This window comes from Pyrus communis, chromosome 1 (assembly GCF_963583255.1).
Source record: "Pyrus communis chromosome 1, drPyrComm1.1, whole genome shotgun sequence".
Taxonomy (NCBI): Eukaryota; Viridiplantae; Streptophyta; class Magnoliopsida; order Rosales; family Rosaceae; genus Pyrus; species Pyrus communis.
Window position 1 is genome coordinate 41,732,230 of NC_084803.1, and position 27,745 is coordinate 41,759,974.

General features: G+C 36.4%; 4 protein-coding genes across 5 annotated transcripts; 1 reads left to right on the forward strand and 3 right to left on the reverse strand.

Moving 5' to 3' along the window:
* Window positions 1–435: 435 nt before the first annotated feature.
* LOC137711898 (uncharacterized) lies at window positions 436–8,095 on the reverse strand. Of its 2 annotated transcripts, none has more exons than XM_068451063.1 (5): window positions 7,638–8,095; window positions 3,480–3,589; window positions 3,017–3,388; window positions 1,372–2,161; window positions 436–801 (listed from the first exon to the last, which is right to left on the reverse strand). In XM_068451063.1, exons 1-5 carry the CDS (start codon window positions 7,903–7,905, stop codon window positions 725–727), a joined length of 1,617 nt encoding a protein of 538 aa, XP_068307164.1. In that variant the 5' UTR covers window positions 7,906–8,095; the 3' UTR covers window positions 436–724. The 2 variants fall into 2 exon arrangements, with proteins under 2 accessions (XP_068307164.1, XP_068307160.1); XM_068451059.1 differs by having other exon boundaries at window positions 436–813.
* A 1,988-nt stretch (window positions 8,096–10,083) lies between these two features.
* On the reverse strand, window positions 10,084–15,338 carry LOC137711917 (uncharacterized). Its single transcript, XM_068451072.1, has 5 exons — window positions 14,947–15,338; window positions 12,967–13,076; window positions 12,505–12,876; window positions 11,472–12,072; window positions 10,084–10,617 (listed from the first exon to the last, which is right to left on the reverse strand). Exons 1-5 carry the CDS (start codon window positions 15,185–15,187, stop codon window positions 10,529–10,531), a joined length of 1,413 nt encoding a protein of 470 aa, XP_068307173.1. The 5' UTR covers window positions 15,188–15,338; the 3' UTR covers window positions 10,084–10,528.
* A 2,995-nt stretch (window positions 15,339–18,333) lies between these two features.
* LOC137711933 (large ribosomal subunit protein uL18) lies at window positions 18,334–21,102 on the reverse strand. Its single transcript, XM_068451090.1, has 9 exons — window positions 21,014–21,102; window positions 20,636–20,705; window positions 20,450–20,541; window positions 20,136–20,262; window positions 19,963–20,042; window positions 19,762–19,878; window positions 19,236–19,370; window positions 18,869–19,038; window positions 18,334–18,746 (listed from the first exon to the last, which is right to left on the reverse strand). The coding sequence occupies exons 1-9, from the start codon at window positions 21,014–21,016 to the stop codon at window positions 18,632–18,634; spliced, it is 909 nt and encodes a 302-aa protein (XP_068307191.1). The 5' UTR covers window positions 21,017–21,102; the 3' UTR covers window positions 18,334–18,631.
* Window positions 21,103–23,944: 2,842 nt separating this feature from the next.
* On the forward strand, window positions 23,945–26,443 carry LOC137722631 (F-box protein At1g10780-like). The gene is made up of 4 exons (XM_068463222.1): window positions 23,945–24,126; window positions 24,860–25,602; window positions 25,738–26,018; window positions 26,108–26,443. The coding sequence occupies exons 2-4, from the start codon at window positions 24,861–24,863 to the stop codon at window positions 26,342–26,344; spliced, it is 1,260 nt and encodes a 419-aa protein (XP_068319323.1). The 5' UTR covers window positions 23,945–24,126; window position 24,860; the 3' UTR covers window positions 26,345–26,443.
* Window positions 26,444–27,745: the final 1,302 nt, after the last annotated feature.

A 27,745-nucleotide genomic window follows, 5' to 3' on the forward strand; every position in this document is an offset into this window, starting at 1 on the left:
TCAAAATTAGAGGACGTTAGAATTATCCTCGGGTGAGGTTTTGAAAAAAAACCATAAAATTTAGTTTGTGTCAATTTACTTTACTGTTCATGATTTTGTTTTGTGGTAAAAAACAAAATTATCTTTTTACTTTCTTTTGGTTGACAGAATTTTATTAATGTAGTTTAGATGAAGAAAAAAGCTTCACTTACGCTCAATTCATTTGTTCACACCATACTTGGTGGTTAATACCCAATTCCATGAAAGACTGACTAAATAAGAGGCTTGTTCAGAGACGGTCGTGTATTACAACCGTCTCTGAACAGTTGACCATACAAGCCGCTTGCTCAGAACTAAGTCAACTGTTATGAGCAAGCAGCTTGTATCATTAACCGTTCAGAGGACTGAGAATGTAAGCTTATGATCACACACACATACATATCATTAACATAATAATTATAGATAAAATTTTCGAGTATATACAATTGAATTGCATTAAATATTAAGCAATTTATGAGAGACAATGTTCGTTAGCGCGAACTGTATATAGCCCAAATCGTACAAACTTAACTACTATCCATCTACCTTGTCCTACAGTTCATTCAAAATTTCCATATTTTTCTTATAATTTACATCATTTTTTTTTTCAAACTTTTTATCAATATCGATATTTTATCGATATCTCTGTCGAAGCTTCCATGTTTTTGGATCTCCAACAATTTCAGCATATTTAAGACGACCTTAATCAACCAAACCAACAAAGCAGATGAAAGATGACGAGTACCGAAAATTTCAATAACCAGATCTCCTTGTAGAAAGCGCCTGATGATGAAGCTGCAAAAAGCATTCGTCAGGTGATGAACTTACATATCAGATAACTTTAGCTTGACAAACAAAGCAAGGAAAACGCGAACGAAATCATGTACACAAATTGGATAGACATGTCCATGGATGCATGATTCATCTGACCAAACATTTGCTTATTTGTCTCGGTTGTCAAATGGTTATACCATTCTTAAGTTATAATAGCACAGAAGAGAGTTTCGTTTCTCTTTCAAACTCCGTGTCCGTAAGCAAATAGATCCATTACTGACTGAGATTCATAATCACACAAATAGATCCACCAACTCAAACTCAAAACTGATTTCGTGTCTGCGTTAAGGTTGCTCCGAGTTTAAGCTTTTATAGATTCAATCCAATAAGATCCAAAACCTGCTTAAAATTTGTGTTTTGTACGAAAGTTCAAACAGTCATGAATGCTTATGCTTATATGAGTTACTTATGTGCTTTGCAAAGTTTTTGAATATAAAATATATGTCGTATGAATTATTCGACTAAAAAGCCAATCGAGATTTAGCAGAAATAACCAGATTCAGAGTTTAAGTAACTTACATGAGGAAGGTGATGGAGATATTGAATCTTGTGCACTTCCCTTGTTTCCGGGACTGGAAGCATAGGGCGCTACAGGTGCAGCTGGCACGTGTGAGGACAAATGAGATGAGGGACTCGGAGAAGGTGAGTAAGGGGAACCATTAGTATCATAAGTAGGAGGAGCAGTAGGGTTTGAACGAGAAGTTGGTGAGGAGACCGGAGGAATTCTAGAACCATGATATGGACATGGACGAGGAAGTGCAGGTACCTTGGAAGGTGTTGGTGAGAGATGATAAATCTCAGGTGAGGGTGCTGGTGGGAGATGATGAACATCAGGTGACGGTGCGGGGGCGAGAAGATGAGTACCTGGTGAGGGTGCTAAGGGGAGGTGATGAATATCAGGTGAGGGTCCAGGGGGGAGAGGATTAATGTCTGGTAAGGGTGCAGGTGGGAGATGATGAATGTCAGGTGACAGTGCTGGTGCTGGTGGGAGATGGTGAATGCCAGGGGACGGCACTGGAGAAGCAGGATATGGAGAAATTGATGGCTCTGAAGATGGAGCTGGCGAAGGAGTTGGAGGGGTTGCAGAGGGTGCACCCTTCGGACAAGAAGATAAACTGATACTTTTAACTTTACCAAAGACCGTGTTATTAAGGCCAAGATTTTTTGCACGAGAACCTCTGATTGTTTGAACCAACTGCTTCAATCTCTGTGGCGCAATGATACCCACATCAGACACGAGAGATGCCTGAACCACGACTGGGGGTGCTTCAGTTGAACCTATTTTGTTTATTATTCGCAAAAATACATCCTGCAAAAAGAGAAGAAAAAAAAATTGCAGTTGTTAATAACAAAAATACATATGTAAAATCTGAGACCATCAACTAATACTAGCTCAATCTGATATTTTGGGTACTTAGCAACTATGAAAATCCAGATGAACATTTAAATTTCGACTATACTTGATGGTATATACCTTAGACCTATTTTGCGTCGTTGTTTCCTTGATTGCTAATAAATTATGCTTTCTATTGCATAACTGGAACAAGTCTAGCATAGATTCAAATATGTTATGAAACTTGGATCCCAGCATGTGCGAAACTAAAATAACTGCTAATCCCACGTTCTACCGATGTTTTAAAAGGCAAAGGTGAAACATTGGCACTTCATGGATAGCCTGCCTAGGCGAAAGCCTTTCGCCTCACGCTACCTAAAATTATTAATATATATATATATATATATATATATATAGATATAATTACTTTCTGAAACAAATATCCATTGTCATTCAAAAGTGCACAAGTCACAAACAAGTTTAACTCAAAGGTAATATCATCTTCTTCACAAACAAACAAAAAAAGAAATAATTCATCTAAATCAAAGGTAATATCATCTTCTTCATTGTCAATTCTCCATTTAAAAAAAAGGCCCAGTCAAACGCCTCATGCGCGTCTCGACCATGTCTAGGCAATTTAAAGCCTACTCTTGTTGGGCAGAGGTGTTTTCATCATGCGCCTCCTAAGCCGCCTAGGCGCGTCTTAAGGCGCGTTTTTTAAAACATTGTGTTTTACGAAATAGTGCTAAACCAATGGACCTAATACATAAAAAGCCCAAAAATTCACACCTCAAGGGAAATGTGCAAAAAGTTGCCAGAATAGTGTTATACCTCATAAGGCCTCAGATGCAATCCAAACTTCAACTGCTCCTTTAACTCAACAAAATTTTCCACTATGTCGGATATAGAATTATTGAGAGTAAAATTAAATAAAATCTGGGGTTTCTGCCAGATTGAAGCTGATTGCACAGGAGTCACAGTAATTCCCCCAGGACACTTTAGAATCTCAAACATAGATGGCTCCCCGAAAATTGATGCGGTCAATGTAAGATTGGATTGCTTAAGGAATAGCTCAACTAAAGAGGACCTCAACACACTTAAGAACACTGGATCTATTGGAACATTTATTGGATCGGAAAGAGCACCAAACACCACATCAGTTTGATCAGATGCATCAAATTGGTGCATGGACAAGATAGCCACCTGTTGACAACAAGCAGACTTCAGTTTGATGCTTCACTTTGTATGAAAGCAATATGATATGGTCTATAATGGCAAAAGATTGAAATCGTACCTTTGTACCTGGGACACCTATTTCCGCATTGATATCATATTCTAATCTTTGGATGTGTGGAACAAGGTCCGTAACTGGCTTTTCCAGTCTGAAGTATGCCTGAACTGTAGCTGGAAAAAGATAAATAGATATATAAGCTTTCGCCTATTTATTTCAGCCATCACGAATTTACGCAACAGAAATCAGAAACCATAAAGTTCAATAAAAATAAAATGGTTGACGCAACAAAGAACAAACATGTTACCTAATCAACAAAATACAAAATAAAAACGCAAATAAAATCTATTATTAAATTTCCAATTAATCTTTCAACTTCTTAAATGCATTAATTGAGTTTTGTTTTAGGCCAATGCAAAAGGCTGTTCTAGACTTCTAGTATGGACCGTACAAATACATTACTTAAATCAGTTTGTCTTAGTTCAGCAGCAATTATCTCCACCATATTAGCAGGTTGGTTAATATATATTTTATATCCTAAATCAGTACATTATACTTTCTTTTTTTTGCAAAATGTATATTCCTTTACTATAATCATATACCATATTATCCATCTTGCCCTCAATATGCATGTCTACTATCCAGCCTCTCCTAGTCTGCACCGAGCGATCATTAGAAGCCTAATTGATTTTTGGATTTATAAGGAAAATTCAGTGAGTTTCAGGTTTTGTACCCCCAAGACTGAAACATAGGGGTTTTCTTAGACCTCTTAGGTACCCAAGTTGGAAGTGGAGATAGTTCATTTTACTTGGTGAAGTTTTTGTCCTTCCATTGAACATTTATTCAAGAGAAAATCATATTCAAATTTTTTTTAAAAGAGATATTGAATCGTATACTTGAAGCATAACCTTGTGTTGATCGTAGGTGTTTTAGGCATAGCAGGAAATGTCTTATTTTTGGGATTGGATGACACCTAACATGTTTGTGGCAGTGCTAATTATTTTTATATATTATTTCCTACTTATGGCAGTGCTAATATAATGAGCTTGATGTAACTGCTAGGATGCGGCAAGTTCCAGTGGTCTTGCATTTGAGGTCAATTACTTGGATTTCCTACCAAATTTGTTTCTCTAAACTGAGTTTTGACAAATGATGAAGATTATTCTTAAGATTATTATTGTTACTAATGATTATGATTATTATTAGCAGTTACCACTATTATTATTTCGATGTGAAATGAAATACTTATTTAAGATGTAGTTATAAAAGTATACAAACAACGATAAGCAAGCAGTCCGAAAAGATACAATAATAAAGTCTATCAGCTAGTTATTTAAAGCTTATGCAGCATGAACACTGTATAAAAGCACAAAATGCTAAAGACTCCGAAGCCATGGATTGCATAAATAAAGAGAAGAGGTACATCTCTGATTCAATTTTATATTATTGTACACTTCAGTCAAATTTACCTTAAAACAACAATATAAAAAAGATACTAAAGGGCCAACCACGGTACCAACAAGGCAATAAAACAGACTTCAGTCAAAATCACAGATCTAGCTCATATATTAATTTACACTTCATCCCACCTTATATTTTTGTTTTCTAGTCCTTTTTCAGACTAAATACTAAAGGCGCCAAAAAAAGGGTCAGGCCACTCAACTATTCACCATGATATTTTTGTTTAAAGATGTATTCTGAGCCTTCACAAACAAGGACAGAACCGTACATGGCTCCCATGGGCAGTAGCCTATGCAGCTTGAGAAAACTTAAAATTAGCACTAACATTTAGCCCAATATTGACAAAAAATTAATCCAGCCTATCCTATATCTAAAACCCACTCCATAATCAACTGCATCTGTACATCTTGATTAGAAAATATGTACCCCTTTTGTAAACTATAAATCCAAGACTAAGCTCAGTGGGACAACTGTAAAACTAAAGCCTCTTTGAAAAAGGGATGTGCCTTAGGCCCTTATGGCAGTGCACTAATCAGAAAATAAAAGGAGGTAATAAAAGAAGGCAATCCAAAGTCAAAGAGTTGATGTCAAATGATATCAAGAGTCTTTTATTTGGATCTTACGAAAACACAATGTCCTTAACCATATCTTTGGATGAGGGACTTTCAAAATGACACCTTTCAAGGAATTATTTTCAAGTCCCCCCATCTAATTTTTATAGTGCATCCTAACAAATTTGGCCTAGGTTCCTTGGAACTTTAAAGTCCTCATCCAAACGTACCCTAACTGTTCTAGGAATCTCCTTTTATTAATGAGCCTGCTAATATTTCTACAAGTTCTACGAGTCCATTAGGACTTTAATGTGTCTTTTCTATTTCTAGGAGTCGTTGAATGTTCTATTTGAAGCATCTATCATTTCCTTTTTTGTAGGTATAGATCTATTTCCTTTCTTACTTGTGAGGAAGTAAAATGTTAATTTTCTTGAGTCCTTGACTATCTAACATTTTAATATTCTCAGTTCTTTCTAAGAACCAACACCAGAGAAAACGTATGAGAATAACATATATCACTATCATTGTAAATCTACAATGTTCATAAACTGCTATTTCCACTAAAAGTAAATAGGTGGTTCGGCTACATGACAGCAGACTACATAGGGAGACATCCAATTATCAGATCAGACGATTTGCATTTCTGCAGTCGACTACAGAATCCTTATCCTCGTCAATGCACAGTAAAGAACATACAGCTACTGATATCAGGTAGAATAGCAGCATGGACAGGCAGGATATTACAGTCACTTCCACCCATAGAGTAGTACAATCCGCTGCATCAGAAAAGAGAGCACTCCGAGGAGTATGAAATTTATATAGGTGTTGAAGTCTAAATAGATCCACCGACGGTCAGCGTCATAAGTACTCCTAAATTCAACTAATTCAAAGGGAACACTCTGTATTTAGCAAATGTGAACATGATATTCCTTTTTTCATGATTTAGCCACAGGCAGACATGTCTAACATTTATAAAAAAAAAAAATTGTCTAGAAAATTAGAACATAGTGCACAAGAGTGCAAGCGCACACACAAGATTACCATAAATCGTGATAGGACCAATCTCTTTCCCACCCATCCTAAATTGAAAGTGAACTTCATTCCATATCCGCAAAACACCATGAAAACTTAACTAATTGATCAGAAAGTGAAATCAAAATGATCAAGACTCTGACAACTCACTCTAGTTACTCAATTCAACCTATACCTCGTATGCTCATGTGAGATTAATTTGGGCAACAAAATGTTCCAGACAAACAGCGTTACTGCAAGTTCCTCCCCTATTTACTTTTGGAATGTTATGATTAGCACTTAGTAGTTGTGTTACATATGGGACTTTTCTTAATGTACTAGCTAGCCACATGAGAAACATGAGGTATAATTCCTAATGACTTTAACTAACTCAATTATGCTTCTATATGCTACTCCTGTAGATTGTAATTCAGTTCACTATATATTCTGATATAATATCTATTTTTGTTCTTGTTTTAGCTAAAGATCTTATACATCTTTTTGCACATTTTCTTTACTTCTGGAATGCTTGGCCTCGCCAATAATATTCAATCCTCTTGTCGGAATGCTTGGCCTCGCCAAGAATATTGAATTCTTTTGATAGTCAGTCAACAGGCTGTATACTATATGGTAACGATAATTTCACACTGACAATTGTTTCATGAAAGTTGTATACTCCAAACAATATACGTTGAAGCAAAAGTTATAAAAGGAATATATAAGTACTAAACCTTTGGTTGGAATTAAACGAAATTGTTGCGTTTTTTAACACACGAGAGGCATTTTCGATGCAAGGGTTGGATATGGTCCATAAAAATGTTGCATTGCCCATATCCTATATATAGCCAGGTGAGCCAAGTGAAACATTGCAAGACCTGAATTATACAACACAGAGAAATCCCACTTGCCCCTTTCCGAAAATAATCACAAAACTCCAATTTTTATCTGAAAAGCACCAAAATCCCTAATTACTAGCTAAACCCATTTGAATTGCTGAAACTACCAAACATCTACCCAAAACCCATTTGCTTAGAACCTCCAGAAAGCCCCAAAAGTTTACATTAAACCCAAAAAACACCACTTACCCATTGCTTGAAACATCAGAAAAATCCAATTAATTAAACATATATATATAATCAAAGTGAAGTGAGGCATAAAACACAGTAGAGAGAGAAAGAGAGATGGAATGTGGACATACCACTGAGCTTAATTTCCTGTCTGGCATCAAACTGGGAGATGATTGCATGAAAATGTGGGATCCAGATGATCCCCGAGAGTAAAATTGAGAAGCTGAGGATCAAAACGACGACGCATCTGAAGCTCAGCTCCCTGCCGATTCTGCTGAAAACCACCGAACATCGCAGACAGATAAGTCCCGAAGAATTCTGAGCCTCCTGAGTCTGCCGCTGCTGTTCCTGTTGCTGTTGTTGCTGCTGCTCCTGCAGATTTGCTTCACTCTTCCCCATTTGAAGAGCATCTGGGATCTCCCCTCACTCTCTCTCTCTCTAAAGAGTACAGAAATGGCAGGAGGAGAGATTAAGAAGAAGATGAAGAAGATGAAGAAGATGTGAGGGACAAGTGTTCATAGTGGGTATAGTTGCCCTGTTAAAACCATTTACAAGGACAAGCTACTCTCTCTCTCTCTCTCTCTCTCTCTCTGCCCCCTTCTCTCTCTCTGTAATCCACACACAGTCACTCACTAGTCACGTACATATACGACTTCGTACTCACGGAATCTTTACTGTACAAACATCATAATCTAAATCGTTGATCTTCTTTATTAATTGAATGTCACTTTCAAAATAGTATATTAATTTTGAGAATGTTTAGTTATCCATATGTATCGTGCAAATCAATATTTACAATAATCAGTAATATCTTTATTATTAACAGTTAGCTGATGACTAAACAGTATTCAAATTAAATAAAACTCTCTATATAGGATCTATAGATGATGCTAAAGAGAACACTGGTTCATCTTTTAACGTTTGTATAGTGAAACGGTGTTATGTCATTATGCAAGGGGTAATGACTTATACATGTAAGATGCCAAACAATATTCTTTTTCAGTTTATTTTTCTAGAGAGTATACATAAAGTATTTATCTATTATCTATCTATTATATATAAAGAGAATAGAAAAGGTGAATAGTGATTTGGTGCCATCATGCTTCAACAAAAATATTTGGACAAAAATGCCCTCAAAACAAAAAACTTCAAAGGCATTCCAAAATAATACATCAAATAAGATAGGAGCATTTTCGTGATTTTAACAATATTTCTTTAATAATTTACCTTTTGGTGTTTTTTTTAATTAGTACCTCACAATAACCTGGTAATAATGTAATTCAATTTCTTTATTTTTAAACACGTTCAAAACATCTTAAGAGACGTGTAATGCAGGTTATAAAAAAAAAAAAATTTCGCACGCGGATAACAATGTGATTAAATAAGTTATCAAATGATTGTTTTTTTTTTTTTTTAACAAATGATATTATCTACACTAAGGGAGAGGAGGTGGGATTTGCATCACAATGGTCTAGCAATAATGTGATTCAATTAGTTATTTATTAAATATTATTTTCTCTATTTTTAAACACGTTTAAAACATTTTAAGAGGCGTGTAATGCCGGTTATAAAAAATGTCTTTTGCACAAGGATAATAATGTGATTAAATTAATTATCAAATGATTTTTTTTAAATAAACAATATTATCTACACTAAGGGGGAATGGGTGGGCTTAGCCTCACAATAGGCTAGCAATAATATTATTCAATCAATTGTTTATTAAATATTATTTTCTTTATTCTTAATGTAAATTCTATAAAGATCGATTTTATTATGTGAATTCAGTTGCTTTAATTGGTTTATGAGAGATTTCTTCCAACATAATCTAAAATTATTCATTTACTTTAAATATTTGACTTTCCTTTTGTCAATTTACACATATAAATACATTTAAAACATATAAGTCGCGAGTAGCACGCCGTGATTCAAAACTCACGCGCGTGCATGAAGGCTAGTAGCTTAAGTAATTAAATGTGTTCACCTTCACATTGAGAGAAAAATATATTGCCTATAGTAAAAGTTTGATAGATCCTATATAAAAGGTTGTAATATACCTAAAGAACAAACAAGAAAATGAAAGGTGAATGGCTCGTTTGGAACTGTTCATGTAATAAGCACTTCTTCTCGTGAGTTTGTTTGAAAGTGCTTTTAAAATGATTAAAAGCACTTTTGGTGAAAGTAATTTTTAGATTCCAAAAGCACTTAAAATATTTCTTACAAGAAGCACCAACATTTCAAGTGCTTTTTCAAGCCTCACTTGCATTTTTACTAATGATTGATTCCAAAAGTATCCTCATCAAAAGCGTTTTCAATCATTTTAAAAACATTTTCAAACCAGTTGTCTTAAAAAATACTTTCTTCACCCCATCGCCTATTATCTCTTCACTGTTGGCAATTTGCCTCTTGCAAAGTCCCGTAATGGCCTTGGTGCCAAATTAGGAGCTGCTACTAACAACATCAAAGCAAGAAAACAAGGGATAAAACCAACCATGGTAATTAGTGCAGAGATTAATTGGCTCTTTACTATTTTCCCTTGGGATTAAAAACAAAAGACACCAAAAATTAGGGGGCACCTCCTCAGTGATTCACTGTGTTTCCTTCTCTCTTTTTAAAGACACAAGTCTATGGTATACAATTTTTTTTTTCTCTGTAACAATTTTTTCTTTGCCCGCATCGCGGATGCTCGAAAAAGAGCCTGCATATTTTACAGTTGATTTGATGAAAGGTAAGGTTCTTTTCGTGAAACTTCTGCAAGGTTATGCTTCAACTGGCCACACTCTCTCTAGGAGGCTTCCCTTCGGAAAGAACATCCCGTCATCGCGACCTCACAAATGCACAAGGGAGATGAGAGGCCTGCCACCGTTTGGCTTTGACCTGCAATCTTCTCCTAATTCACTTGTATATGTGTTGCATAAGGAACCTGCAACCTTTTCACTTTGGCACCCTACCATTCACGCCAAAAACAAAACTATACCGTTGTGATGTGTACGCCTTGCACATTTTCTTGAAGAGAAAGGAACGATCACCGTGACCAACAAAAGAGAAGAAAGATGAAGACTCCTGAAAGTTCCAATAACCGGATCTCCTTGTTCCAAGGTCCTACTGCTAAAGCTGCAGCAAAAAACACTCATCATGTCGTTAACTCGGATATCAGAAGTAAATATCAAACAATTGACATGTAAAGCAAGGCCAATTAGCAAATTTGTCCAGGTGGACAAATGTCTAATAGTTCTCCTACGTGAACAGCAGTAAAGAGAGTTTCCATGCCCTTCAAGATCTGCCTCCATATACATTAGGTTTTTGGTGGATCAGGTCAGTCTCAAAATTGATCGCGATGCATAACCATACAAATGATCAACCAATTCAATCTCAAAATTGATTCTCAAGTCTCCATTAAGGTTGCACCAAAGTTCAGTTTGTACCGGATTCAATCCAACAAGAGATCCAAAATCTGCTAAGTTCTCTGTTGTATACAAAATCCAAATAATTACAAATGTATATACTTGTACAAATCGCCTATGTAATTCGTATATTTGAACCAGATTCGGATTCGATTTTGCTAAACCTGAATAATCCCCACTTCAAAAATCATGCCACGGTACTCTTTTAGTCTACAAGTTTAACTTCTCATAATCCGCATTAGTAAAGCGGGGAAACTCTACTCACTCAAAACCATGGTATCAGAAGTTGCACAACTGACTAACACCTCATTTACACGAAGACCTATTTCTATGAGGAAAAACGTATGTTACTCAATGACAAAATTATCGAAAAGAGGCACTTATTTTCTAATTAAAGCAGCACAGAATCATATCTTCTCATCGGCCTTAACTCTGAGCCAGAATTATATACCAATATAACACTTCAAACACCATACACAAGAAACCACATAATGCAATAGATCAAAATCCATATATCCCACATAACAAGCAGGAGAGAAGAAAAAATACTTATTTGTAACTTACACGACAGGGATGGGCCAGGTGATGAAGACGTCAAGTCTTGTACACTTTCCTTGTCTTCTGGACTGGGAGCATAAGACACTTCGGGAGCAGGTGGAACATGTGGGGACAATTGAGATGAAGGTGGTGAGGAGGATGGAGGAAATCTAGGAGGATATGTAGGAGGAACAGTAGGGTAAGAACGAGACGTTGGCGAGGAGGATGGAGGAATTCTAGAACCTTGGAGCGGACATGGACGAGAATGTGCGGGTACATTGGATGGTGCTGGTGAGAGATGACCAATGTCAGGTGAGGGTGCTGGAGTGTAAACTGGAGAAGCAAGATAGGGAGAAATTGATGGCTCTGGAGATGGAGCTGGAGAAGCAGTTGGAGGGTTTGCGGAGAGTGTATCTTTCAGACAAGAAGATAAACTGATGCTTTTAACTTTACCAAAGACTGAGTTATCCAGGCCAAGATTTTTTGCAGGAGAGCCAGTGATTGTTTGAGCCAACTGCCTTAATCTCTGGGGCACAAAGCCTCCAAACTCAGACAGTAGAGAAGCTTGAACAACAACTGGGGCTGTTGTTGTTGAACCCATTGTGTTTGTTATTTGCAAAAATACATTCTGCATGAACAGAAAAAAATGCAGAGTTACTTATCATTGAAATAAGACACAAGTCTGAGAGCATCAAACAGTACTAGTATATTCAGATGTACATACATTATCCTTTCAAAACTTCTGGAAGAAAATTCAGCACTCTATGCGGCTAACTTTTGTTGTCTTTGTTACCGCTATTGTTAAATATTATGCATTCCATTGTATAACAAAGACAATTCTTGCACAAATTTCATATATGGTAGGAAACTTGGATCTCTAATAAAGTTTGAATTGTTAATGATGGTCCTGCCATGTTAGAATATAAAACAAATGTCGAAACTCGTTGTAACTACTTAAATTCAGGAAATAGTGGTGAACCAACAACCTTAATACATCAGAACCCCAAAATTTTATGCCTAAATAGAAGTGAGCAAAAAGTTACTCAAGTAGGTGTTATACCTCATAAGGCCTTAGGTGCAATCCAAACTTCAACTGCTCCTTTAACTCGCCAAAATTTTCCACTATATCATCTATACAGTTATTGAGAGTAAAATTAAATAACATCAGGGGTAACTGCCAGATTGAAGCAGGTTGACCAGGAATCACAGTAATTCCCCCCGGATACTTCAGAATCTCCAATGTAGATGGCTGCCCGAAAATTGATGTTGTCAGTGTAAGATTGGATTGCTTAAGGAAAAGCTCAACTAAGGATGACCTCAGCACACTTAAGGACACAGGAGCTATTGGAACATTTATTGGATCGGAAAGAAAACCAAACACCACTTCAGTCCAATTATATGCATGAAATTGGTGCATAGACAAGATAGCCACCTGTTGACAAGAAGCAGACTTCAGTTTGACTTCACTTTGTATGAAAGCAATATGATAATAGTCTATTATGGCAAAAGATTGAAACTGTACCTTTGTACCTGGGACACCTATTTCCCCATTGATATCATATTCTAATCTTCCAATGTGTGGAACAAGGTCCGTAACTGGCTTTTCCAGTCTGAAGTATGCCTGAACCGTGGCTGAAAAAAAGATAAAGAGACATATAAGGGAAATTTTGCTATTATGAATGGTTCACCAATTCTGCCTTCTCCCTTAATATATATGATGATTACTGTCTCAACACAGATAATTGAATCGTATCTATGAGGCATAACCTTGTCTTGATCCTAGAGTATTGTGTTTTAGATATGATTGGACATGTTTTATTTTTGGGGATTGCAAGATGTCTAAAATGTTCATGGCATGCTAATATTATGAGCTTGAATTATAAATATATATATGTATGTATATATATATATATATATATATATATATAAGTGTGTGTGTGTGTGTATGGGCTACGATCCGGGGACACATGCTTTTGACACAATTTGACACACGTTTTTTGTGGGACCCACTCGGTAACGTATTTCAATGATCCGAATCATCTATCTTTTAAGACTTCCCTCAAAAATCATGTCTACCAAAAATACCCAAATCTGAAATCATATGACCATTGGATTAAATTTAGTGGGCCCTACAAAATGAGTGTCAAAATGTGTGTCAAAAGCGTGTCCCCAAATATATAATACATAATATTAAATAAAGTGATAAATAATACAACATCCGCAACACTGAACAAGCAGTGCACCGAACATAGAACAGTAAACTCTATCAGCCAGTTATTTGATCAAAACATAAGCAAAACACATGATAGAAAAGCCTGAAAAGCTCAAGAAACACCAGCCACCAGTCCCCCATTCTTATAAAGTTTATAGTATCGCTTTATACTCAAGTCAAAATTACCTTTAAAACAAACATATAGAAAAACTCCAAAGGCCAACAAAGCAACAAGACAAAGCAAAAGGAACCAAAAATAGGGTCTGAACACTCAAAGAATTACCATGATATTTTTATATAAAGATGACGCCTGCCCCTTCAAAAGTATATGACACCAAATTATACAAACTTTGTTTAAAAATTTAACCTTTGCCTTGCATTGAAGATGCTCAAAATACATGGTTCCTTTTTTAATATTCTCCAAGAATACTCTTAGACTGCTCAAAGTTCACAAAGTTGATTAGGTTGCGGTGTTGCACAACATGTTTTCACACAAGTTACATTACAGCTAAAACTTTGGTTTTTTGTATTCTTAAACGCAGGAGTTATGGGCACTTCCAAATCTGACTAATTCTTATTCCAATTATGTAGTGGTACAATCAACTGCCACTAAAAAGAGAGCGTTTCTGGAAATATGAAATGTATTTAGGTCTTAATGTCTAACTAGATGCGTTAAAGTTAAGCATCATAAACACTCCTAAATTCAAGTAAATCAAAATGAAAACTCCGTAGAAAATCTCAACATGATATTTGTCTTTCCATGATTACCAGAAATCATGAAGGAACCAATCCCTTTCCATCCACGTCCTAACTTTAAGGTGATTTACCGTCTCCCCAGGACATCAGAAACTCTTAAACCGAAGACTTGAATTATACAGTACAGTCAAATACCAGTTGCCTCATCCTTAAAATAATCAAGAACCCCCATTTATGTGAAAAGCCCCAAAAAAAATCCCTAATCACTTGGTGAACCACCACCACACCCGTATCACACATTAACACGATGAAGACCTGAAACTACCAAACATCTACGCAACAAGGTAAACTACCAGAAACCCATTTGCTCAAAACATCCAGAGACTCCCAATTGTATAGCAAAGATAAATACTACCTATTTCCTAAAAAAATTAGAAAAATCACATAACCAATTGCTCAAAACATCAGAAAATTCAAATTATGAAGCAAATAATTCAGAAAAGCAGAATAACCAAAGTGAACCAAATATATTTACAGTAGACAGACAGAGAGAGAGAGAGAGAGAGAGAGAGATAGAAGGAATAGAGGACATACCACTAAGCTTAATTGCCTGTGTAGCATCAAACCCAGAGTTGGTAGCATGGCGAGGAAGGATCCAGAAGATCCCAGAGAGAAATACTGATAAACTGAGAATTAAAACGAAGACGCATCTAAAGCTCAAGCCTTTGGCGATTCGGTCGAAAACCGTCGAACACCCAGGACAGACGAGTCCCGAAGCATTCTGAACCCCGTCACTCTGCTGCTGCTGGTGCAGATTTGCTTCACCCTTCCCCATTCGAAGAGCATCTGGGATTTTCCCTCTCTTTCTTTCTTCAGTCTAAAGAGCAGAACACAATCGACCCAGAAGAAGAAGAAGGTGGAAGTTGTGAGGGACAAGTGTTCATGGTGGGTATCGCCCCGTTTCAACCCTCTTTCCGTCTCGTTTCTTTTCGTTTTTTACTCTCTCTCTCTCTCTCTCAAGTTTAAATTAAACCACACACTCTGTCACTCAGAAGTCACACTCACTCACACGCACGAGTATTCTTATTGCTTCTTATATTACTACAAACAGTATTATATTATATATTAATGTTTACACTAACCACCAATACAGCGGTCTAATATTATTCAAATACGATTTAGTAATATTTCTCTTTATTTGTAAGTGAGAGGTTTTAGATTCAATTCTCGCTAAAGACGAATTTGAACCACATTATTATCAGCTCATTGTGAGGCTTAGCTCACTCCCCCACACCTTTAATGTAGATAATATTATTTGTTAAAAAAAAAGTTTTGGGTTCGATTTATTTTCGTCGATGACAAATTCGAACTAAATATTATGACGGATTCATTATGTGATTTAGCTCAAATTTATCAACCCGTTAAAGTCAAAATAATGTTGTATTTAAAAAGATAGACGTTACACTAGATTCGGGAGAGAGTTTAAACTTAAAACTCTAATTATTAAAGAATAAAGTTATGATCACCAACGCAATTCACCGCTGCTTTTCGTAAATGATACTATTTTTAGTAATTAGGCTACCGAACGTTGAGAAGAAGCAAAGGTGAAAGAGAAAGTGGGAGAGCATAAAGATTAAAGAGATGAAGAAGCTATTGATGGATAATATTTTATAAAAGTTAAAGGAAGAGAAAAATGCTCCATCCACCATGACTTGAATTTGAAATGTTCCATGGACCATATTGATGGTGGCCTTCAACAGTAACACCAATTTATTACTATTATTATTATTTTAACTTTTGGGCTTCTCATATGCCACGTATTATTACCATTTAATTAAATTTTGTTTTTGTTAATTTTTAAAAGAAATCAATTGGTTGCGAAGCTACATTAGTTCATTTTTATGAGGATAAGAAAAACCCACATAAGCATTTCAGTATCTTTCTGACCATCATCGTGTAATTCATCCGTCTCAAAGATTGAACCCGAAACAAACCATATAGAATATGAACATAAAATTCGCCTTAACCGCTGCATCACTCTGTAGTAGTTAACTTATTTTGCTTGTTTGAGTTTCACTCAATTAAGTGATGAGGACGAAAGGAAGTTCACCCACTCACGTCGACTAGTGATTGATGCACGATGCGTTTGATGAAGGGAGCTCATCATAAGCATATAAAAAGTGTGAAAAAACTATACAGCTATTGGATGGTGATCTCTAATGTGATTGGGCAACGGCTTCTTACTTTTCTACAATCTTACCACCCAAGCCTTCTCCACATCCATTTTCTCTTTACTTGTGTTTTCAATTACCTTGTTAGATTTATCGCCATTAGCATTACAATGTATAATGTATATCGACTCGCATCGGTGACGATTTGATTCACATGAATGAAGATTCGACTAATATGATAATTTTGAAATCTAATGATCACTGACAGTTCATTGTGCAGTTCTTCAATCCAAATCCCGTCTGGTATAGAATATTGTTCTGTCGGAAAAAATCAAAAAGCTTCTTAGGATTTTTTTTTTAACTTTATGTTTTGAGAATTTTGTCAAACAAATTGAAAATTATTATAACACTAAAGACTACTGAAGCTACAATGACACCATAAACGCTTCCAAAAACTTTAGAGTGATGTTATCCACACTGCGAGATCCCACATTATCCAGAGAAGTGGATCTTATAAGCCTTATATGTATATTCTCATCCTTACCTATCGCGAGACCTTTTGGGAACTCACTGGCTTCGGGTTCCATCGGAACTCCGAAGTTAAGCGAGTTCGGGCAAGAGCATTCCCAGGATGGGTGACTCATTAGGAAGTTCTCGTGTGAGTTCCTAAAAACAAAACCGTGAGGGTGTTGTAGGAGCCCTAAGCGGACAATATCAAATATACAATAGAAGATCAATGAACAAAAATTAACGTGTGAAAAATAAAAAAAAATTAATGGAGAACAGTACCCTTACCTAAATACTATTTATGTATTAAACATGGAGATTAAATTATTTTTTAATAAAGAAGAAGAGTACTATATTTCTGCTTGATCGGTACGTTAGACAGCTGCTGCTATCTTTTGTTGACACTCTATCCTCTTTGTAGTTTTCTTATTGTGGTCATTAGATGTACAACAAGAAGTATAAGTCATCCTTTTCTCCAAACTTTCAGATATCTTGTGAAATAGGAATTTCTTTCGTTGGGATCATGTCATCTAACATCCTCATTTTTGGAACCAATTTAGCGCACAACCGCAAATGGTGGCAATGTTTGTTAGAATCACCCATAAACACCAACTATAGGGTGAATGCGGTTGATTGCGAGTGTGATTAAATCCGTGTTGGATTGCTTACTTATCTCCGAGAAGAAAATCAAATCACTGGTATAGTTCTAGAAAGAATGATCTGATGTGTACTACATCGGAGCACATCCTTGACGAGTAACTATCATAAGGCATAGAGAAGAGATGAATCATCATCATGTCTAAACGCAAACGACGGCATGTATAGAATAGTTACTGATTATAAACTCGTTTGGATGTGCTTTTAAAATATTTGAAAACGCTTTTGGTTAAATTGATTTTGAATTCCAAAAACACTAGATATTTGCTTGCAGAAAGCACTTAAAAGTGCTTTCCAAGATCCACTTAGATTTTCACTAAGAATTGGTATAAAAACCATTTTCACCAAAAAAAACGCTTTCCGTCATTTTAAAAACACATCCAAACGAGCCCTATGATAGAGAATGATTGATGATCGTACAAGATTCTTGTCGAAAATAAAAAGCTAGGGTTTATATAGAGATCTTAAGAAACCTAGCATGGAAAGTAATCCTTATTCAATCGGAAAGGAATCAAGGAATCTAGGAGAATATCTTTGCACCTGAAGTCCCGTGTTCAAATCCCTCACCACTTCGTTTAGTGTACTATCTTTTGTAAAAAAAATATATTACGGAACATGTTCACTAATTTAAGAAATGAAAGCAAGAAAGGATAAAAACCACATAAGCATAAAATTCATGGTTTTAACAGAAAATACACAGCTTTATCCCGACTACGACAACTACAAGAAAAGATTTGGTAATTAGAAAAGTTGGATAGTAGAAAACGGGACAAAGGGCGGATAGTCGAGGTACGTGGCGATGGCCAAAACAAAATATAACTTGCATAACAACATTGTCAAAACTTTAGTAGCGCTTCTAACTCAGATACCACACCTTATAGAGGATAATTTAACAGACGTCCTACCTGGGGGAAACAAACTAGAGCACAAATCCCATCAAATGCTTAGTACTCATCATCATCATCGCTGTCGTCGTCGTTACCAGCATCATTGAAGGCCTTCAACCTCTCAACCAACTTCTTCTTCCTCTCATCAAAGGTAAGCTTCTTCAAGTTGTACCTGTTACGTAAGTGAAAATTAGAATCATCTGATAGCAACTTCCCACTGATTACTTGCAAACAATGAAACCAGGACTTGATGTAAAACATCAACAACTTGGTACAGAATCAATCAGACTTTACCTCTTGTGCTCTTGAGGAGCCGGCTTTTCAGTCTTCTTAATTGTAGGATCAGCACGGATGGCAGCGTGAACTTTCTTGTACACCTCCTCGATGTCATCCGCTTCAATGCCTTTCTTAATATATTCACTGAAGTGACTCTGGTATTTCTCTGGCTCGTCCTCCGCCAAAGTCTAAAATAATAATAAAATAAAAGTTTAAGAAAACAGTATTTAATTATTCTACCTGACAAGAATTCTGAACTCTTTTCTTTGGTTCACAACCATAAAAGTTCAGAAACAAATAATTAGGATTTTGACCAGCAGACGTAAATGTTCTAGACCAGAGTTAATGCCAATCCATGACATGAATACTCAAGTCTCAAACTTACCCTCATGTATGCAGCAACATGGCCACCATAAATGTACTTGCGATGAATCTCAGCGTCAAGTTGCTTGCTATCCTTGGAGAAACCGGCAAACCTCTTTTCACTGTGAGGAATATCCAAACCCCCATCCAAAGCACCCTGCAATCAATTGAAAAATTCTTTACTCGGTAGGCACATTCCCAAGTGGATTAAAAATTGAATTACATTCAAGAAAAGACCATGTTATGTATAGGATCGAAGCAATATGAAAAATAAGGTACCACCAGGGATCAATATACAATTCATCAACAGGCATCCAAAGAAATGTTTAAATCGAGGTTCGTAGGATAAAACAAAAAAGACTGCTATTGATAATAATGACTGAAAAATAACAAAACTGTTAGTCCGAAAATGTCGTCCATATAGGAACGTTTACCTTAAAGTGAAAGGAAAGTACACAACAAAGTAATTTACACATAAGCATCAGCAAAAGTTAAAAACAAAAACTTGAACACATCAAATATAAATAGCACCATAATGTGGTACCCACCTTCAAGGCACCGAATACACGGTTTCCTGTGGTGGTCCTGATCAGGCCAACATCAAGAAGAGCACGGAATGGCCTCCTGCTCTCAGCTGGCTCTACAGAGTAGTCTTCACCAGTAGCCTAAAATATCAGACAAAATTTTCACAAAAAATTAGATGTTATGTGAAGGGAATCAAATTGAAAAAACTAGAAATAAAACACTACCTCAACATTTCCCTCGTACTCATCATCCATTTCAAGCTTCTTCAACACACGACGAGCCAAGAGTAGGCCAGTGCAGTAGGCTGATCATAAATATACAGTTACTACCCACCAAGTTAAACTCATGCACCAAGACAGACTAGTGAAGCAAAATAACCAAAGTGTGGAAATAATACCTGCTGCATAGTTTGTGAGACCAACTTCAAGCCCATAGTGTGGGAGCTCATGGGAGTAGGCTGCAGCAAGAACCAAATCACCAGCAATACTGGCAGATATAATCTGAGCAACAATATCCTTGTTGGTCTAACAATTATGTTAAGGTGCACATCACGGAAAGCACAAGTGAACAAGTCATTTCAAATTCTAACAACGTACACAGAATACAATGCCGAAACATTATACCATCCGAAAAACCATTCTTAACAAAAGATGGAACATAAAGCGAAAACTCGAATGGGAACGGCCAAAATGGTGGGCGACAAAAGGATACAAATCTCACGACAAACCGGTACTTGGGTGTGTTGTACTTGTTCTTGTCTTGGTTGATGAGCCTAATCCTGGCACGGTAGTCGGTCTTTCCCTCTGCCGAAAACATTCGACATTAAAATTATCATCATATGCAGAACATTAACAAACAATTAACAAAAGCCCTCGACTTGAAAGACGAAATGAATACCTCGCCTTCTCCTGTACTTCACTTGAAATCTCTTGAAGTAAGCCCTTGATTTCTGAGCTTTGGCGAAAGCCTACAACGAATAATTCAACAAATTGTCTAACAAAATCCTTCACAAAAATAACATATAAAGAACAACAGTTCGTGCAGCAGAAACACAAATCCATCCCACTAAAAATGTAAGTGTTTCAGAAAATAATCATGGAAATCATAAAAGTTCAAGTGTTAGATCAATTAATTGGGAAATTTAACATAAATTGAAAAGTAGAGGTAAGCAATCAATTTTCCGAGCAACCAAACAGAAAATAATCATGCTTTTCTCTCGCAAACGCAGACAGAGAATCTCCATGGAAGTAACAGAGACCAAGTGAGGGAGCTCACCATTGCGGAAGATTAGCAGCCCAGAGCAACGACACCAAGTGGGAGAGAACCGGCTAGGGTTTTTGGGTTTCAGAAAGTAGCTCTTATATAGTGAACCTGCCAAATGGATTTGAGGATCGACGGCTGGCTGTAAGTGATGTGTGGTTTAATAGGGTTTTGTGGTGAGATGGACGGCTGGGATTCGATGTCTCGCTCGTGGTCATTTAGTCTTTACAGAAAGTTGTGGGGGCTTTTCATTCTTTCCATATTTAGTTTTTGGCCCAATATCCCTTCTTTATTCTTTCCGCATTGAGTTTGTGGGCTTTGGGCTGGGAATATCACTAAATTTTCAAAAGGAAATGAAATAACCTCTCTTTTTTATAGTGAACATTTAAGTCATACATCTAAATAAAAATCGTTAAATCTTGTTATGTTTAATGATTTAATGATTTTTTTTTATGTGTAACTTAAATGATCTAACATTTTTTTTTCCATATGTGTAACTTAAATGTGAGCTTTCGATGTGCAGTAGAGAAAGTATCAATGTAGGGGTGGGCATTTTAGTGGGTTTACCGACCAACCAGACCGACTCACCTGGTATAAGTTTGGTTGGGTTCTAAACTTTAAACTTTCATTTTTGGGTCAAAACTTGTTTAATATATGGGTTGGGTTGTTATTAGTCTGATTGAAATCAGCTTACTTGAGTGACAATAATTCTTAAATGCACTTGTTTATTAATGCTTGATTTGAATAGTAAAAATTTATGTATTAGTAACGTGTAGTGATATAACAACATCAAATTCACATGATTAAGTCCATGTAGATGTAAGTATTGATCATTTGTCTCTCATACTCACATTAGAAATATAAAAAAAAGCAATCAAGTCTAACTCATGGAACCCATTTAATCCAACCCGCCTAAGAATGGTTTGGGTGGGTTGAGTTACCAATTCTCTTGGGTGACAAAGGATTTGAACAATTCCAATCCGAGCCTATTGGGTTGGCCAATGGACTAAAGTCTTACCCAACCAACCCACCCAATGTCCACCCCTACCTCAATGAAATGATCCTTTAAACTTCTGGGTTAGGCTCTATTTAAAAATGAATTGCGAGAACCACATATAAAGAGAAGTATTATTTAGTGAGAGTTGTCAAGCAGTTAAGAGAAATTAAGTATTGAAAGGAAATTAAGAGTAAGTTTGAGCATTGATCTCTGAATTATAAACGAATCGTAACTTTATTCGAATTTAGACAAATATGGAGCAGTGGTCCTTGATGCCAATTCCGTGAATTTTTTGTGTACTTCAAAGGGCCTTTAGCTTAGTTTCCCAATTCAATCTCTAAGAAGAGCTCGGGCGCTTAATTTTCATGTCAAATTCATATCAATTGATTTGAATCAATCTGACTGTCCATTTTTTCATATTTTGACTGTTATGAAGTTTATTTCTTTGCTACTGTTGATAAAAATACATATGTAAAAAGCTTACCTTTTGTCTCTAATATTTATTAACGAATTTGTTTAGACCGCTCTTCAAAATGTGAAGCAACATCAAACTATTTTAGTTCGGAGCTCAGTTCCAACTATTTCTTTGTAAGTGAGGTGAGGTATTTCGTTTAGGGGGTCAAGCAAGTGTGAGAAAATTTCTCCGCTTCAGTTTATTAAAAGTAAGGAGGTCAAACCAAGGACCTATAGAAGTTGGGGCCAGGGCTCGTCCCTGTCCCCCGTCAATATTGAATCAAACAATAAGGGGTCATAGCACTTACCTCTTTCTTTATTGATTCAATACAATAGAGGAAAGATTATACAGTTCTTTGCTGAGATAGAATTTCAAATAGTTAGTTTCACCAATAGGATAGAAAGACTTACTTCACATTTACAATTACACAAACACACACACACACACACACACACACACACACACACACACACACACACACATACATATACATATATATATATAACAAGACATCCACAAAAAAATTAACAACCCATTTCACTTCAAAGCATTGTTGTGGATGCAAATCTCCTAAGTTTGGATTGACAAAATCACACTTACAAAATAAGAAACACTATTAGCCTAATTGACAAACACTCGAGAAAAGAGGGTGGGTGCCCGCCGAAGGGCTTCCAATGCCTAAATCAAAAATAATAGGAGAAAAACTATAACAGAGAGAATTATGAGTAGTAAGTGGCGATTTTATTGATTTACTTAAGTGACTCCTCACATGCAGCTAGGTGGGGAGGTTGCAAGTCATGTTAGGCAAACTGCCATGTGTAGCTAGCGTGGTGCAAGCAAGTCTTCGCATGCAACTACTCAAAATTGTTGGTGGGAGGCCTCTAGTAAATAGAGGTGCCAGTGCGCGAAACACCCAAGGAAGACTCCAAAAAGACGACCCATACCTCATTGAGCCAGGAAAGGCACGATGGTAGGACCTATAGGGCAGGGAAATGCCTAGCCCTTTAAGGTTTGGTGGGTCTACTCATGATGTCAAGAATTAATTCATCATATTGAGCTAAAAGTTTATGTGGCGTCCTCTTATTCAAAGTGGTTAACTTATGTCTCCACAATTGCAAATGGAACAACATTAAATATTATATATAGCAACAACAATGTCAAAAGCAACAACATTAAGGGAAACAGATATGGTCTTATTTGGTAAAATATCATTTGATAATAACCTTGTTATGGTTTTTAATGTAGAGAAATTTAATTTGTTTTTGATAATACGAAATTTTAGTTTAAATGACCGTTATTTTAAGTGCGAAGATTTAAACCTAAAAATATGAAGCCGCAAACACACGGCTATAACCAACCGATCATATCAACTCTATTCAACTCGGCAATTCTCTTCAGTAGTTCGGTTGAAAAACACATTTTTCAATTTCAATTTTAAACATAAAACTACAAAACAAAAGGCAAAGCCGCAAAAACGTTTAAACAGAAACTTTTTGAATTTTGAAATGACCCCCAAACATCGACAGTGTAAGCGCGCCTCCCCACAAAAAGCCTGTACCGCTCTCCGTGATATGTATATAAATGGTTTGTTGTGAAGCACCAGAGACGTTGAGAGAGCAAGCGGAAATTGGCAAACGCTCTCAGATCCGTTGCAAATTTCAATTCAAATTTCCATCTGTAAGCTCCCTCCCTCCTCGTCCCTCTTATCTGTTTAATTAAGATCAAGATTCTTGTATGGTTTATTTGTTTCACAGATTTACTGCTACTGCTTCTAACATTGCTAATCAGATTGGATAGTTGTTTTGTGAGCTAATTTTTGAATGGGTTTTGATTTTGTTAATCACTTAAGGTGGAACCCTAATTTGGGTTCTTGCCAAAGTTTTCGAAATCATAGCCTTTTATCAGGGTTTTAGAAGGTCTAATCTGAGCTTAATCCAATCTGCCTAATTGATGTAATTTATCATTTGAAATATGGTTAATTTCCTAATTGTGTTCTTAGCTTCCTTGGTTTCTTACAAGTCTCACAATGTGTAGTTTCAATAATTTCTTTTTGCTTTTCAGATTCTTGTTTCAATTACCAAGTCATATTCTTTTTCCGATTTTCGGATAAACCCTTGTTGGATTACCCTTTTTTTTTTTTTTGTTGATGTTTATCTCAAATGAATTCCCAAGACAGGGAGCATTGTTTGATTGTTGAGCACAAATAACTGACCTCAAAGGCTAGCCTTAGATAGCTTCGATGTCATGTGAATCGCCTTGCCCGTCATAATAACTAGCTATACTTAACCAATCTAGTTTCTTTCTCAAATTTTACTAATTGTGTAAAACTGTAAGCTTTTGTCGAATTATTTTCCTTGATTTTATTATGTTTTCGTAGTGACCGCTAACTGTTTGATTGCTGTCCTCACAGAATGGACCCTCTGCCTGATGCTGTTGTTCAATACATATTGTCGTACATGGAAAACGCCAAAGACGTTGCAATTTGTAATTGTGTATCCAAGCGATGGAAGGACTCAATGCCTTATATAAGGAGCCTTTATTTCCCCAGAAGCTCCTTTGATAGCCATACGGGTGGAGACAGTCCTGATGACATTGTATTGAAGATGGTTTCAATGATTGAACAATTAGAAAATCTTGTTGTTTATAGTCCCTTCTCGGGTGCTGGCCTTGCTTCTTGGTTATTGATCATAGGTCCCTCTCTTAAGTATCTGGAGCTTCGAATGGACAATATTGCTGAATATCAGACCTCTCTTGAAAGCCCTTCAAAACTGGACTACTTAAGTGCTGCAGAAAATTTGGAGTCTTTAAAACTTTGGGGAGTTTTAGTGGCCCATTCCCCAAAGTGGGGTGTCTTCCAGAAACTCAAGAACCTTGAAATTGTTGGAGCGAAACTGGAGGATCCTGCATTGTCAACTGTGCTTCAGGCCTGTCCGAATCTCACCAATTTGGTGTTACTTGGTTGTGAAGGATTGAGATCGGTTTCAATTGAGTTGCCATATTTGGAGCAGTGTAAGCTGGACTTTTATGGCTTGGACAACTGCTCATTTTCCATGGGGTGCCCAAAAATTAAATTCCTTGAGGTGCAAGGCTGTAGCTGGATTCGGGTTCGTGATACAAAGCATTTGAAAAATCTTTCTATTGCCAATAATGCAGGTAATGATTTGTTACAAGCTCACCTTTGATGACTTGAAAAATGCAGTATATATCGGGTGCATTTAGTTTCTTGTTCCCTACTTGTGTGAATCATAACAATCACTAATTATCTTTGTGTTTTCTGGTGTTGTTTAGGGAAAGTCTACATGGTTGATTTCGAGAAACTTGTCGCTCTAGAGTTCTTATCAATTAGGGGAGTCCAGTGGTGTTGGGATGCAATAAGAAATATGCTTCAATGTGCAAGTGAAGTGAAACACCTTTTCATGAAGGTGGAATTCACAGGGGATTCTGAGATCCTTCAACCCTTTCCAGAGGTTGACTTTGTTGATTTCTTCAATAACCATCCCAAGCTGCAAAAGTTTGATATCCATGGAGCCATGTTTGCAGCCCTTTGTCAGAAAAACAGCCTGAAAAATGTAAGTTGATACTATTTTGTAATTTTAGTATTTTAATTTAGGTCGATCTTCAAATTACAATTGAGTTTTTATGTACTTTTTCTTTTCAGGTTGATTCAGGATTTTCAATTCCTTGCCTGGAAGAAGTGATGATCACAGTGAGATCACCGCTGAATGCTGAACAGAAAATGAGCACTCTTGAGTCCTTGTTAAAGTACGGGAAGAATCTGAAGACAATGGTGATAAAGATTCTTCAGATGAAGAGCAGTCATAGCAGTGCAGATGATTTCTTCGACGAGATTTGCAGGTTTAGACACATGAACCGAAAGATCGTTAGAATAGAATAACAGCTTCCTTTGGGAACTTACTCAATTTTCCTTCTTAATTCATACCATTGCTTTAATTCTCCTATTGATTACAGCATGACTGCTAATTTGGTTGAACCGTGATCGTCATTGATTGAAATGGATTCAAATTTCAAAATTCAGATTAAACTCATTAATCAACTTTGCGTATGATTTTGCTGTAATTTTATATGTATGTGTTTGCTATATTTTTCGTGCAAGTTATGGACGTAATAGTTCTCTGTTGGGAAGTTGAATCCACGAGAAGCGACTGGCCATATTGTATGTGCCAATTGCCATTTAGCTAATAAACCCGTGGATATTGAGGTTCCACAAGCGGTACTTCCTGATACTGTATTTGAAGCAGTTGTTCGAATTCCTTATGATCTGCAATAGAAACAAGTTCTTGCTAATGGTAAAAAATGAGCTTTGAATGTCGGGGTTGTTCTTATTTTACCCGAGGGGTTTGAATTAGCCCCTCCCTAGCAGTCTTTTAGTAGCCACCACTGGGTGATGTCTTGTTTATCCGCCTCTTCTCCCGTTGGAAAAGAAGAGTAGTATCACTAGAACAAGAGCAAGTTGATTGGCTTGCACAATATCTTGAGCGTTTTTATACCATGTCGTTTCATTTTATCTTGTCGCGACTAAAACTGAAGGCAAATTATAAATCTTCCCTATGAAAGACTTCCGTTTAAGAGTTTTCAATAATTTCATTTGGCCCAGGTCATAACGTGTCCGAACTAGTTTTTAATTTAATCCTACTTTATTTTCCGATGAAAGAGGTTCCAAATTTGAATTTTCATTCTCTCGTAATGACATCAAAACTCGAAACTGAAAACAGATGTGTGGCAAACAATCACACAGCCGCCAAATCTTGTCGTAGAGAAATCTTAGGTTTATACCGTTATATAGGACGGTGTACCGTTCTATCGCAATTAAGGTTCATTAAGTAGTTATTCTTTGACAAAGCATGCTTGATTTCTTGGCCAACACGACACACTTATGAACCTTTAACAAAACCATGCAGCGAATGCCTATAATGCCTATCAAATTCTCAATTACCAAGTAAACACAAGAAACTAGTATTTAAAATATCGATATAGGTAAAAATATCAATATGCAAAGTTATGAAAATATCGATGGATATATCAGTATCCAATGGAAACTTTGAAAAGTGCAATGAAGTGTGTATATCAACTCAAATTTAGTAGAAATTTGAAAGAAAAAAAAATCTCAAAATTTGAAATATGCATTGGTTTCCAATTTTTGTAATGAATTGGTAAATATCGTCGATATTCATTTATTTTCCTATATCTAGTCAATATAGGGTGAAGTTGCATTTCACCCCCTTTCCATATCTATCCTTTATTTTTTGGATACTTCGATGAAAATATCAACAATTTC